Here is a 15,179-nt window from a genome sequence, read left to right as displayed (position 1 = left end):
AGGTTATGATAAGTGTGGGTAGGATACCGAGCCAAGATAGGTTGAATGAGGCAACTGTCTGAGGTCTAAGGTGCTAACAATAACAATGTCTAGGGGATTTTTGTCCTCCAGCCTTCCTCTGTCTGTCTTCTCTCCCATTGTTATCGCTCTCCTTTCCCCACTTTCCACCCCTATCTCTGTCTCTATCTCACTATCTGGCTGTGACCCTCTTTGACCTTGAAATACCAACAGTGTGCGGAGAGAAGGGAGACAACTGAGAGGGAGGAAAGGGGGGAGAGAGAGAGAGAAAGAGAGAGGGAGTGAAGAAAGGGAGGGAGGGAGAGACAGATGAGGGGAGGACAGCAGCAGGTGGTTGTCATGGAAACAGGGAGGATTGTTACACGGCTCACGTCAACAGGCGAGTGTTGATGGGGGGAGAGGGGTGGTAGAGGTGGTGGTGGTGGTGGGGGGGGGCGCGGCGAAAGCGTCAATGAGTGGGTAAGTACCCATGAACCGCCGTTTGTTAAATACCCACCAGACGGGGGGGCACGTCACATGAAAAGTGGGAGCGTGCACATGTAGAAGTGAGGATGACGGACACACACACCTACTCTTGTCCACAGACTCAGCATGCAAGTGTTGCAATGAATAATCCAGAACACAAAAGGTTTCAGTTTCTGCAAAGAACTGAGTTGTCAAAATACTGAGAGCAGAGGTACACGTCTCCTCTGTCCCACTCATTTCTCTCCTCACATCCTCCAGCACATGCTCTCTAACCAGTATACAGTCAAGCCTGCTGTCTTGTGATGTGAACACACACTGTAACACATGCGGCGCATGACCTTGCGTATATGCAGACACATGCTAAGGCTTTAGTCACAGTCACGCAGAGATGCTCCCTTCATCCGTCCCTCCTTCTCCATCACTCCCTCTCTCATTCTCACACAGAAACATGTATGGACACAGTAGTTGCCGGTGCCTCTGTGATGGTCATTGATATTTTTCGTCTCTCCATTCCTAAAAATTTCACTCACAGCTAGACTCTTCATCCAGAGCTCTGGGAAGTAGGGATTGAGAGAGAGGGAGTGTGAAATACATAAAAAGAACCATGCAGACAGATGGAGAAAAAAGGAGGGAGAGGGTGATGGACAGATGGAGGGCTAGAGATAAAACATTTAGAAACAGATGCAAAAGCACTGGTGTAGAGGGAAAATAAAGGCAGGGAGTGACAGAGGGCAGGAAGAGGGAACTGGTGTTTTAAGTGTTTGTAGATGTAGCATGTGGTAAGATATGTGCTCAGAAAACCAACCCCATTCAGTCAATAATTTTCGTTTTCTTTTTTTGTGAAATAGTTGTGCTGTTGAGTTGCGCTGGCACACATACAGAGTCGTGACTCTGCCTGTGCGCGGCTCCTCCTGCACATTAATGAATCAAACAAATGACATGAATCGAAAACACTTGTTCCCTTCATGGAGCAAGCTCTGGAGGTCTGACTCTTGTAGATAAGCCAAAAGTTTCCAGCAGAAAATGGAGAATAAAAAGGGGACAGTGGTGGGAGGAACGGGAGGGAGAGTGGAGGCGGAACAATGGGATGTGGGGACAAAAACAGACCAAGAGAAAGAAGATGGAAGGGAGGGTTCAGCATCTGGCCCTGAGGCATGAGCAAGAGGCTGACTGTGGCAGAAAGGAAAAGAGAGAGAGAGATGAGGTGTTTATCTGTATTTGGAGAGAATAGTCTACACACTTTCTCTACCAGCTGAACAGTAGAAGTAGCAATACCATAATGTAAATTAAAATACTCTATTACAAGTGAAGGTCCTGCCTACAAAAGTTTATACTTTAGTAAAATTATCAAATTGAAATGTCGGGAGAATGGCTCTGTTTCAGTGTTGTAACTGATGCATTACAATGTATGCAGCATTACAATGTAACTGCAACCTTCATACACTCTAATATAATTTAAAAGATAACGCCGTCAATACTCTTATTCTTAGTGTCATCAAATACCTTGAAAAGACCAAAATCAACAACGTGTTAGTCTTCTCTCAGTGCCTTCAGACTTCTCCATGCCAATCTGTGGCACTCACCCCAGAGCCAAATTGTTCCTACTGAAGATGTAAATCTTTGAAAATGGGTCACAAAAACAGACTTTCCTTTAAAAGATAACTCCCTAAAAGTTGGACACTGTAGTTTTCATCAAATGTTACTCAATCAGGAGTGAATTGTGAATTTGTTGGGGACTATTTTCAGTGTATTTTCGATTAATAGACATTTGGTGGTCTAATGAGTATTTATGGCACAAGGACAGTCTCTGTGGGATGGGCTCAAAATAAACTGCCCGTGTTCACAATAATGATGGTGCATCTCACCAGCAACAGTGTGGCCCATTGATGTGTTTTTAAAGGGGCCCTCCACAGATTTTACACATAAAGGTCAGTTTAGTTGTCATTAGCCTGTGAAAATAGTTGTATAACGTCTTCTATGACTCTGAAAGCTCTCTAAAGTCTGAAAAATAACCATAATGAAAGATATGGGAATTTACCAAGCAGGAAGGGTCTAACAAAAGACGCTATTGAGTTGCATCATTGAAATGTAGGTCCAGTAATTTTGGAGCTTGACACATAGTATAGTCTAAATGTCAGGATATCAGCTTTGATTTTGACCATTCTTATTCAATTATGTTTCTTGTGAGTAGCCCAACTTTCCATCTTAGCGGCCTCATGTAGCTTACATAATTTCCAGTCTCACTGGCAGAGCCAAGAATTGGGCTATCGAGTAATGGGAGAGACAGTTGCCAACATACTCATCCGTGAAGATGTTCACCAACAACTCGGGGGCTAAGGCAAGGAGGAAGGCTTAGGCTGACCACTCCATCGAGTTCAGACCTGTAGCTGCAGAAAAGTGGGATGCTTCTTCTCTGTATATTACATGTTGTAACAGACTGTCTGATCTCAGTAAAGATGAACTTGCCCCAAACATGACATCCTCATCAGCTTCACCATTCGCATCAATAGTCTTCTCTGGAGCCAGTCCTAGCCGCCAGCCCCTGAGACTCACAAAACCTGTCCTCAGCATCCCGGCACATGGCTTCGCCACCCCATCCACCAGCAACAGGCGCCCCCAACAACATCCTTGATCCAATGCAACTCGGCCGGAACCAGCTCTCCTCAGAAGAGCAACAGTGCTGCCAAGAGCCGGCCGGCCTCCTCCTGCCTGGTAAAAGGGTTCACCAGTAATCCCATAAATGACGTGCCATGGGACATGCTGAACAAGTTTGTTTTTCGGTGTGTCCTCCAAAGACCGGTGGAGAACCAGTGGAGAACCAGCATCCAGATGTACCACACCAAGGTCAAGGCAGTCACGCACGTCCTATCCTCTCACGAGCTGTTGCAGTGCTTCCTGAGGTTTGCCAATTTCAACCGGCACTTCATCTGCCACAGTTCTGTGGCAGCCTTCACCTCAAAGAGTACTCCCTTCGTGTGGTCCCAGTATGCTAAGCAGGCTTTCATGGAGCTAAAGCACCATTTCATCACAGCTCCCATCCTCACCTTTCCTGATCCCTCATGGCAGTTTGTGGTGAAAGTCAATGTCTCTGATGCAGGAGTGGGCCCTGCTCTCTTCCAGCAATCCCTCCAGGACCAGAAGCTTCACCCCTGCACATTCTTCTCCCACAAACTATCCCCAGTGGAAAGGAATTGTGACATTGGAAATTGTGAACTGCAAGCTTTCAAACTAGTTCTGGAAGAGTGGACACACTGGTTGGGGGGGGGGCAGAGCAGTCGTTCGTGGTCTGGACTGACCACTATAACCAGGAATATATCCACACGTCTAAGTGTCTGAATTCACACCAGACCAGGTGGGCTCTCTTTCCTACTGCCCAGGCTCCAAGAATGTGAAGCTGTCCCTCCAGTTCCAGACCGAGGACAATTCTGCTGAGCCAGTGGAGATCCTCCCGACCTCCTGCATCATGAGACCAGTCTGCTGGGGAATTGAACACAAGGTAAAGCAGTCACACACTGAACATCCAGCTCCCAGGGGTTGTCCTGCTAATCACCCTTTTGTTCCAGCTGACCTTTTGCTAACAGGTCCTCCTGGCCTGTTATTCTGGGGTTGGATGCACACTGGCTCTCCTACATCAATGTTTCTGGTGATTTGTGATGTAACAGGACACCCAAGAGTTTACTGCCGCCCGTCCGGTCAGCTCAGAGCACAAGAACTCCCATCAGGCTCCTGCCGTCCTTATTGATCCAGGTCCCACATCTCCCTGGACTTTGTCACTAGTCTGCCTCCCTCTGATGGTAACACAATCGTTCTTATGGTTGTAGACCGTTTTTCCAAAACTTATCATTTCATTCCTCTGCCCAAGTTACCCACAGCCAAAGACCCCCCATGGACAGACGGAACACATGAACCAGACTTGGATCCTGCCACTTCCACCTGCCCTGCAGTAATCCTTGTGTTCCCACCATTCCCCATCACTGGCCCCCCAATCTAACCCGTTCCCCTGTTGAATATGTTTGCCTCCTCTCCTGGTTTTGACTTTTTCGACCTCAAGTAAATTTGAACTTTTTATTTTGCCTGCCTATACTGAGCCTTCACAGGAAGTGCAAAACTAAATCACTGGAAGGCCCCTTTATATGTTTTAACATAACAATTGAGATCTATGGCAAAGAGGAATAAGCTACTTTATATCAGGCTGTGGTCCCAAGGATTAAACTTTCAACTTTGGTTTTGGTCTTTTTAATTTGTTTGTTTACAATGAGGAAATATATATAATGTTACCAGATCTATCAACGTACGACATTTTATATCCTTACTATAGGTATTTAAAATCTACATCTGCAAAGAAATTAGCAACTATAGCTGTCAAACAAATGTAGTGGAGTGAAATGTACAGTAAAATGGAAGCACCTCAAAATTCTACTTACAGTACTAAAGTAAATACCTTCCACCACTGATAGCCACTCCTGCAGCTCATAGCAACCAATTTGTTTTGTCTTTGGCTTTGCAAGGTCTTATTAAGCCACATTTTATGGCAAGGGTGTGTCTAGAATTTCATAATTTGAGCCAGAGGTTTGGCTTTGGAAGAGTTGTGTGCAGGAATGTATGTATCTAGGGTGTCAGTAAAATGTATTTTATTGAGACGCAAACCCAATTCCTAAAAGGCTTTATAAACATTAGAATATATATAAAAGAAAATCAGAAATGCAAACTTAAACAAGATGAACACGGCCTGAAGGCAACTGTGGCAAATGAGGCAGCAAGTGGCTGCAAACTTTATTTATGGATGGTGAAGCTATTAAGGGCTCGTGGGCATTTCCTCTCCTGGAAAGCTTTAATTTTTCATGCTGAATGTGTTGTGCAGTTTAATTGGCTGCTGTGTTGTGTTGTGTTTTAGACACAGTGCTTGTTTTGGAGGTCTGGCTGGTCCTAATGCACTGTCTTATCATATTGGGGAGGAGACAGACGGACAGGTGAAGCGAGGGAAGCCTGGTGTCCTCTCACTCTCCTCTACAAAGTAGGCAGCAGATGTCTGCGATTTCCTGAGGGACAGAGATAAATGATGTTTCCCCACTCTTTTTCTCTCTCTCCTTCTTTCTTGATCTTTTAGTGTCACTCGTTTTGCTTCCTTTTCATGATCTTTTATTCTCTTTCTCTCATTCTGATCTGATGAGTTTGCTCCCTCACCTTTAAAACATTCCTCATTCCTCTTTTCTTCTTTTGATCCTACCCTTACCATGAATTTCTTTTCATATTTCCTCTTCTTTATCTCCTCAGGCAAACAAGCTACGCACAAAAACCCTGAAGAATACGCTGAACCCAGTGTGGAACGAAACACTGATGTATCATGGCATCACAGCAGCCGACATGACCACCAAAACACTCAGGTAGGTGGTCAGCTCTGAATTTCACTTTGGCCAGCAATTAGCACTATTCCCCAGACAGCCAAATGACCAGTTTATTATACGGAGGATGAAGATCCATGCCTCTAATCCTCCAGTGAACTGCCAGCAGCCGTCTATGCTTCCCAGTGGGCTTTTCCAGGTAATTCATTATTGCAGCCAGGCGACGCCAGCCAACTGTTCCACTTGCTGTTGCTGCGGTAACTGCTCAGGTGCCGGCTACGTGTTAAGGCTCCGCCCCCCTCCTTCCCACAGTGCTCTCCATATGGAGCAATTGAGGTCAAGCGTAGCCATCTTGGCCCAAAAACTCTGACGCACTTGTGTCATCCTGTATGTGTAAGTTGATTCAGAGACGGAGTTTCGCATGTGTTTTGTTTGTGAACGTGTGTGCTGCGTACAATCAGTGTCAGTTTGTTCAGCGGCTTCATAATAGGGTTGGATGGCATTGTTTATCCTGCGGAAACACAAGCACAGACGTATTCAGATTTATGCATGCACACACACACAGACTCGGAAGTGCATGTACGCACACACAGAGACATGAATCTCGTCTGCATTGCACACACAAATGCAGGCAGTCAGGTGTGCGCTTATCCTCTTGTGTGTATGTCAAGGGCAATCACTGGCAGGAAAGAACATACATGGCCCCTCCTCTGTACGTAGAGAAAACACACACACACACACATACTCGAACAACACACGTCCTTGAGCTTTTACAAACACACACATTTGGAAATAACATTTACTCTCCCTCCCCAAACACACACACATACACACACAAACAGCAGCTTGAGGAGAGACCCTTCAGACTAGAGGAAACCCACCTGACCTCTGTTCAAGGACATAACCCACAGACACAAACCAGCATGGGGGCTCTGGGAAGCCAAAACGAGGAGGAGGAGGAGTGTGACCAGTGTCAAACAAGAGATGAAGAGAGAGAGAGAAAGAGAGAGGTGACTGCCAAGATCAACAAAGAGAGCAGAGGAAAAGCGTGACTGATATCAAGTGACAGAAGGCAGTGTGGAAGAGGAAACTGGGGAGGCCAAGATTGAGAAAGATGACAGAATAGATGGGATGGAGAGAATTCAAGGGTCGATTGAAATAGAGATAGAGATTTCCTCACAGAGAGTGTAGTGAGATGGATAAAGCGATGAATGAAGAATTTCACATAGCTGAGAAAAAAGGACAAGAGATGGGGAGGAGTTTACTCAAAGGGTAGCCAAAAAACGAAAGAATGAGGACAGTAAGAAATACGTAAGACAGCAAACGAGCGGGAGTGAATGAAACGCTGTCCAAGAGCAAGGAAAAAGGGGGTGGGCAGACAGAGAGAGAGAGATAGAGAGAGAGGAAGAAAATCTGCTCAGACTCTCTCTGGATGTGTTCAGGTGCCAGCATGATACCTCAGCCAACAGACAGACTTTGTTCTCATTACTCCACAGAAAGCAGCGAACAGTCAGAGAATGGAGAAGCAGAGAGGGATCCCCGGAGAGATGTTTACTCACTTGGTTGTGCCTGCTGCATCCCGCTCCGCCGGTCCCAGCACGGCGCAGAGGAGGGGATGCTGTACTCTTTGATCCCCGTGCTCTGTGCGCTGCTGAGCGGGAGGACTCTGTCCAGACAAAGCCTCTCCGTAGAGCTGCCTGAAGGCCTGGACAGTGCAAAGTTTATAGTTAAACTGGGCCATATTGCAGTCAGCGCAAACCTATTCTAGTTTAGATGATATGTGTTTTCAAGGGAGAACAAGGATTAGGCACAGTAGGCACATCAAAGTTATAATCCTTTCACTCCTGGTTAATTTGGCAACACCTGCGGTTCCCGCAGTAACCCCAAGTGCAGTGGAAAACCTTCAGCAAACACTCCTTGAGCAGCTACTTTGTCAGAAATACATCAGAAGAGCAACTAATGTATCTGTTTACAGTGCAGCCAAACAAACTAAAGAAGTCACTCAAAAATAATTGCAACTGCAATCTGATTTCATGCTGTAGTTTCCCACACGACAGCAGGACAAACAGTCGAACAGTCAACTTGGTTACATTGCTGAGGAGATGGAGGTTTGCAGTTCTTCATCATAGCAACTCACCGTGGCTGCTCCTTCTTGTTCCATTACTCCTTAGCAAAAATGAAAAATGACCAAAAATGCAGAGAATGACCATTGTAGACACATTTTGTTGAACAATCATGGTCAGCGTTGAGCTTTCAATGTAAAGCAGAGACGGTAGGGAATGTTTGTTTGTGTCAGCAGTAACTTAATGCAGCTCTGACATGATGTAGAGAGAGGGAACAGTAAACAGTGAGGCTGTTATCACTATCAATTGCGCTGGATTATGTGCATGCATGTAGTCAATCTAAATCTAGCGCGGCAAGGGCCAATAAAAACTACCATATAGAGCAGTAATTGTTGAATGTAAATACATTGACTTGCTATTGCAGAAAACTGCAGGCCACATATAGTATCAAAAATGGGGTTTGATGTCATGAAAAAGGATTCTGTCTTTAAGCAGTTTCTTACTGTTTGGTACTTCAGTCCACATCAGAGGCTGTGATAAAAGCTGGAGTGCGGGCAAAAACTTTTGAGTCATTAAAAATTTCTTTGGTATTAAGTCCATTCTACTGCACTGCTCTTTGTACTGGAGGATAAATGCTGTAAAAGAGTTATGCAGTGGGTAAAGTGGAGGGCGAATTCTGGCATTTATTTATTTTTTTCCACCATTCATTCGCTCATTTGCAGCTACAGTGATTATATAAAGCCATTATCTTGACGCAAAATGCACTTAAATAGAAAGGGATGGCTAAATAGAACCTGGTTATGAAATGGCTTCGAGAAAAAAAATCTCTCAAAGTTGTAAGAGCATACATTCTTTTTATTATTCTGTATTCAACAGCCCTATTCCTCAGTGTGCAGACTTTATCTCTAAGGGCCAGCGGAGGTCCATTCTGTTATTAAGAATGGACCAGCTGAGTAAACTTATAACTAACGTCCTCAATCCAGACTTCACAGTTGGCCTCATACCAGATAATCCTTCAATTGGTGCAGCATTGGTGCAATTACCTGAGGTACTCAGGTCATTATTGAAAAGTAAAGCAAACTGGAATACACTGCAAAAATCTCCATCTTGACAAGTTATTTAGTCTGTTAAGTTATGTCTTACAATCATAATTGTCTCGTTTGAAAGAAAAATTCTGCTTGTTTCAAAACTGATTTTGTGAGCTGTCACTAATTTCTAGAAAATAGCTGAAACATGAGAAACTGCACTGGGAACAAGTTGATTTAACAGTCTCCTTTGAAGTCTCAATATGAGACAGATTGAGTTGCTCTGGAGATGGTTTTATTGCAGTGAAACCAACATGATTTTGAGATAAGTTCCAAATTTCTCGATCAGTTGGTGCAGTCTGCCTCTGCCTTTGGGTACATTTCAAATGATTTAGAAAGCTGTGACAGTGATAATGTGGTGCCTCAGTCCTCCCCCCTTTCCTTTTATATGACACAATGCTTTTTGGTGCATTTTAATTTAAAGTTATGACTTTGGGGAGTATCTCATCTTTAAGACTCCTAGTGGCTTTTATCACTAAAACGATTATCAGGCTGCCAGTTAACAGAGGAGAGATGGAGCATGTGGAGGTGATGTGATGAGAGGAGGGTATCAAGAGATCCAGTGTCTGTATGTCTGTGTGTGTGTGTGTGTGTGTGTGTGTGTGTGTGTGTGTGCGTGTGTGTTAAAGGACTACCAACATGATGTCAGTGCCAGGTCTAGTCTCTCTCTCATTTTCTTCCCTCTATCTCTCCGTCCCGCTGTCAGGCTTCGTAATAGACTCGCACTGTCCTCGGCTGTGGGGAGATAGGGACAAATCTAGGACTTGATTTGGTATTGGATGGAGGGTGAGGCTGAGATTGGCTACTGGATGCCTCAGGTGAGATGTATAGTCGGGTACTGATTTGGTCAGGGAGGGAAAAAAAAAATCTTTGATTAGGTGTTAGTTGTCAGTAGGGTGAGAATGATATTTTTGATTGGGGTTGTTTTATTATTTTGTCTTTACAGAAGGCAATGTCACCAGGTTGGTTCACCATACTTCCAGACTGAAATTATCTCAGCATTTTTAGATTAATTGCTGTGAAATCCTGTACAGACATTCATGGTTCCCAGAAGATGAATCCTACTGATTCAGTTTTTCTCTAGCGCCACTATGAGGTTGAAAACTATGGGGTTTATGGTAAGAGTGAAACGTTTAAAAACGTTATTGGATGCATTGGCATGTAATTTTTTTTACAGACATCCGTGTCCCCCTCAGGAAGAATTGTAATAATCATCTAGCGCCATCATCAGGTCAAAATTTTAATCTGTTCAACACTTTGGTTTAAGACAAAAAACCTGAAAAACTACTGACATTCCCATCAGCCTCAGCTGTACTTTGTGTTTAGTGCTAATTAGCTGATGTTAGCTTGCTAATAAAGATAGTGAACCTGGTAAACATTATACCTGCCTAACATTAGCACGTTATCAATTGTCATTGTGAACATCTTAGCATGCTGACGTTAGCATTTAGCTTTCCTGCACCGGTGATCCTTTGCACAGCCTCACTTGGCTGCTAGCACGATGGTAGACACTTAGTCTTGTAATAAGAAATCAGTTAATTAGTATTTAACAGATTGATTCTTTGAAAACATTTTCTGGTATTGAAGTTAGATTTGCATCTCTAATAACAAGCATGCATTGCTGGGATTTCCCCCCCAAATAAATGTAGAGTATGATTTTAAGTATCCATGCAATTCAATATTTTCAAATTGATTTGAACAGTTCACTTAATATTTGGGGACATGGAGTACTGCCCAACTGTAGAATTTGAGTGAAGTATTTAACCCATAAGAACCCATGGTGACACCAGTGTAACACACACTTCAAAGGCCCCAGAATCTTCCTTATCCAGCTTTGTGCTTGATCTCAACTCATTAAGTCCCTAAGCGACATATACGTAACATCCTGGTGTGGTGGTCATGTCACAGTCATGTGACTGTGACAGGTCGGGACCTTTTCAAAATGGTGGTGTGACATGTAAACACAAGTGAAGGAAGCAACTTCTGTATTTTGGTACTAAAGGTAAATTAAAACCCATTTAACGATTATAATACTTTAATAGTGTGTCCTGTATACAGTCAACCTGTTTTGACCATATTTCTTGAACGAATTACTATAAAACAATAAAACAAGTAAATTTACCATAAACGCCCAATGTAACGTATATGTACCATCGCAGATCTTTGGCATTAAGGGGTAGTATAAAAAAAACCCATCAGAAATGTCTTCAATGTGGTCCACTTGGTCTGTGGTGTATTCCCCATAATTTTCCTTTAAGGAGAAATGGGTCTGGGTTCTTATGGGTTAATCACACAAATCCCTATAAAATGGAATTAAAAGCAACATGGCTTAACAAATCGATGGCAGGCTAAAGTGGGGATTCAGTAAGTATATACAGTGCTTAACAAATTTATTAGACCATCTGTCATAAAAATGAGAAAACACAAATATTTTTAGGAATCTGTCAAAAACTTGTTTCAAACTGAAAATTGCATTGTTATTTATTAGGCAAATAACAAACTGGAACAACTAAATAGTCCTTATTCACATATATAAACCAAAAATCTTAATATTTTGTATGACCTCCTTTGGCCCTGATAACAGCTTGCATTCTTGCAACCACAAAACAAATTTTTCTGTTCAGGAATGCAAGTAAATAACTGTAATTTGGCATCTCAATCAAAAAATAATGATGTGCTTTACTATTTTTTTCTGCTTTTTTGTAAAACAGTAAATTTGAGAATTCATGGATAACAACAATAGTTATATTTTAGCATTAAAGATATCATTTGGATTAAAGAGCTTGACTTGCACATACTGGTGGATTAACCATTACAGAAACATAAAATATTTTGGTAATCAGCAATACTGTTAATTTAGGGCAGCGGTGGCAAACACCTTACACTGGGTGTCGGTCTGATAAATTTGTTAAGCACTGTATATACACTTTAAAATACCAAGGAGCTCCATATTGATAATCCTTTTAAAAAACTATAGAAAAAAATACCTCAGCAAAGATCATCCTTGTCATCAAAGTCAGTTTTTTGTTGACACTTCTCCTACTTGTTTGAGACTATTAAAGAGATACTTTCACAAGTACAGACACCACGCAGGAGAGCTAAAACACCCTGATAACCACATGTAACTCATGAAGCGGATTTTGTCAGCGTCTCAACGCTAAATGTGGCACCACAGGTTGAACAGATTCCACGAGCGTCTGTTTGGTTGGAATTCTAAAGCGAATTCTAAATTGTGGGAGAGGGTGCGAGGAAACGGATGGCGCGCTTGCACAGACGAAGCCAAAAGTTTGGGCGGAATTGGTGTCACATTTCACGGCAACCTTAGTCGCTTCACAGACACCCTACACGTATGACAGAGCAAATGCACATAAATCTTCTGACAGCAGTGGTCATGAGTCAGAGTTATTCTCAAGCTTCTGCTAGGGATACTCATCCGTTATGACTAAAAGGCTGGAACCAGCATGTCAAACGTCCAAATGTCGGAGGGACAGGAAGAGAACAGGAAGAAAGGGGAAGGTGTTTGTGTGTGTGTTTGTGTAGAGAGAGCGAGAGAGAAAGGTTGAGAATAGAAAGTGAAGAGCGAGGAAGAAATCAAGAGCAGTGACAGTCCATCTGGGAATATTCGAGCTCAGAGGGAATATTGTAGCAGGTGATGGGCTGTGAAGACTGTACTGTGGCTGATTGAATATTCACCCTCCGTCAAAATTCACCATCAGTTTAAATAAGTGCACCCTGTGGAAGAAATAATTTTACAGAAGAGCAGCAATATAGAAGGCGATGGTGACTCAGTTGTCTCTTTTTAGATTTAGAGTGAAACCACAGAGAGATACACAACAGGAAAGAGAGCGTTCATATAGACTAATCTGAGCTGTAGGTGGACGTAATCAAGCCGTCCTTTTCCTGCTCAATAACACTGTATGTCTGTAAAGGATTTAACTTATTAACTGATTATGATCCTGTAGAACTTGAATTATGTCAGCAAAATGCCAATAGATGTTTTAATAGTTTTAATAGATGACTTGATGTCTGCTACTCAACGATAAACTTCAGCGTTAGGAAAAAACAACACCAGCAATTTCATGCTAGTGTTTTGAGGCTGAATAACATCCTACTGATTTTGGTGATCCAGTGTCTTTTCTTCTAGAGCCATCATGAGATTGACATTTTGGGGTTTTAGTTAAATTAATGGATTGCCATGATATTTGGTGCAGATATGCATGGTGCCCAGAAGCTGAATTCTCATCCTCAGTCCCCTGACTTTTCATCTAGGACCATCATCAGGTCAAAATCTTATGACCAAATACATACAAACCTTGTGGCATTCCCATCAGTCTCAGCTGTGCTAAGATGGTGAACATGGTAAACATTATACTTGCTAAATTTCCACATGTTAGCCTGCTGATGTTAGCATTTAGCTAAGTACAGCTTCACTGAGCCACTAGCATGGCTACCGACTCTTAGTCTTGTATCACAGAACATCTTCAAGCTCAGTAACACCCTGAAAGCACAAAAGTCTCCTTACATGAATGCAAATGAAGTGATTGCAGTCCTTTTAATTGTTTTATCTCGAAACAACTCACAATCAGTGTCCTTTCAACTCTGGGAAACGCAGAAGGAAATCTGATTACCTGCTTTAAACAATCTCTTTTGCTCTTACATGTTTCAATTAGGACAAATTAGGAGTCTGATGGAGTAACGGCCAGGAAGGAAATTATTGGAATCCTTTGGAAACCCTCTTTCTCTTCAGCAGTCACACAAATTCCCATCATTCATGAGGCTGCTCATATGCAGCCACAGAGGACTCGTCCTGTGTTGCAGATGGAGGAGCTGATTGATTGTTCAGATGCACTTTGGTTATATTTGGCACAGTCTCCGCTCGCTTCACAATAATGAGCGGAGCAAAGCAGCAGCAGGCTTCATCTGTAACTTTTCACTGACTCACCTGCTTCTCTCTCCTCTCCGTCTCTCCATCTGTATGCGCGTGAAGGCTGTGTGTATGTGACATGGACAGACTCGGACGAAATGAATTCATCGGAGAGGTGAGAGTGGCTCTGAAGAAACTGAGGGAGGGCGAGAGCAAACGCTACAATATGGGCCTGGAGAGAATTGCACAGGTACGTGCATTGTGTGTGTGTGTGTGTGCACACAGACTATTCACATAAATACCAAATGAGTTTCTGTGGACATATATATCAAGATGTGTCCTATTTCCATTGTGCATGTTTGCCTGGGGGCGATCAGGCATCAATTTGAAATGCTGCATTACAAAGTGTAATAGATATTCACCTGCAGGCTCTGTAGGCTGTAACCGTGATGTCTCTCTCTCCCTCGCTCTCTCATTTCAGAATAAAGAAACTAACAATCAAACAGTGGAGCAGGGAGCGATCGTGGGAGAGGAGGAGGTAAAACTATCATCAGCTTTATCATCACCAATCTAATGTCCTATTACTCACCTATATCTAATACGCTGTCTTATCTTTTCAGCTATTCAAATCTATCCCCTAAGTACACCATCTCCAGAGAAAAATAAAGTTGAATTAGGTGTTTTTGAATCAGTATATATGTGTCTGAGGCATGAACTCTAACAGACCAGTGTGAAGGGAAACTACTCACAGCAACATGTTGTAAATTACGCCAGGGCTGCTGGTCCAGTGTATTTCTCTCCTCTGGTGGCCATTATCCAATTTCTCTCCATGATTTTAGAGACAGAGGCTAATAGCTTTTGGTCTCTGATTAGTCTCAGTTTATGGTTCAACCTGGAGATTAAAGGGAGAAGGGAGCAGTGTCATTTTGCCAGGCTCAGATAAAGCCTTTAATTACAAGCTTTAATTTGAATACTCCTGTTGCCCATACAGACACACACAACTAATCTATTGTCAAGCATTATTTGAATGCCATCTTCATTGTATTAATGCTTTATTATTGCTGCCTTGAGTGAAAAGTGTTTTGGAGAAACTTCATTGACCCTGGTTGCAGGATTCCCCACTGTGTTTTCATTAAAGAGGGAAACATCCGGCTGAAAACAGGTGCTGTGTCTGACACTGTTGTTTTCTGTGTCCCCAGCGTGGCCGCATCCTGGTGTCACTGTGCTATAACACAGAGAAGAGCTGCCTGCTAGTTGGGATCATACGCTGCGCCCATCTGGCTGCCATGGACTCCAACGGCTACTCTGACCCCTTCGTCAAAATGTAAGTCATGTCAGATAT

At 43.0% G+C, this 15,179-nt stretch overlaps 1 protein-coding gene across 1 annotated transcript in view; it reads left to right on the top strand.

Annotated features, from left to right (window-relative positions):
* doc2g (double C2-like domains, gamma) overlaps window positions 1-15,179 on the top strand; it is a 29,905-nt gene that overhangs the window by 2,193 nt on the left and 12,533 nt on the right. The window contains exons 4-7 of the mRNA XM_070921125.1: window positions 5,758-5,867; window positions 13,961-14,087; window positions 14,319-14,375; window positions 15,037-15,161. Coding sequence (XP_070777226.1) covers window positions 5,758-5,867; window positions 13,961-14,087; window positions 14,319-14,375; window positions 15,037-15,161 — 419 coding nt within the window. The remainder of the gene's footprint in view (window positions 1-5,757; window positions 5,868-13,960; window positions 14,088-14,318; window positions 14,376-15,036; window positions 15,162-15,179) is intronic.

The sequence above is a fragment of the Enoplosus armatus genome, chromosome 2 (genome assembly GCF_043641665.1).
Source record: "Enoplosus armatus isolate fEnoArm2 chromosome 2, fEnoArm2.hap1, whole genome shotgun sequence".
Lineage (NCBI taxonomy): Eukaryota > Metazoa > Chordata > Actinopteri > Centrarchiformes > Enoplosidae > Enoplosus > Enoplosus armatus.
The sequence above is the reverse complement of the archived record's forward strand: the minus strand, read 5'-3'. Positions and strand labels throughout refer to the sequence as shown.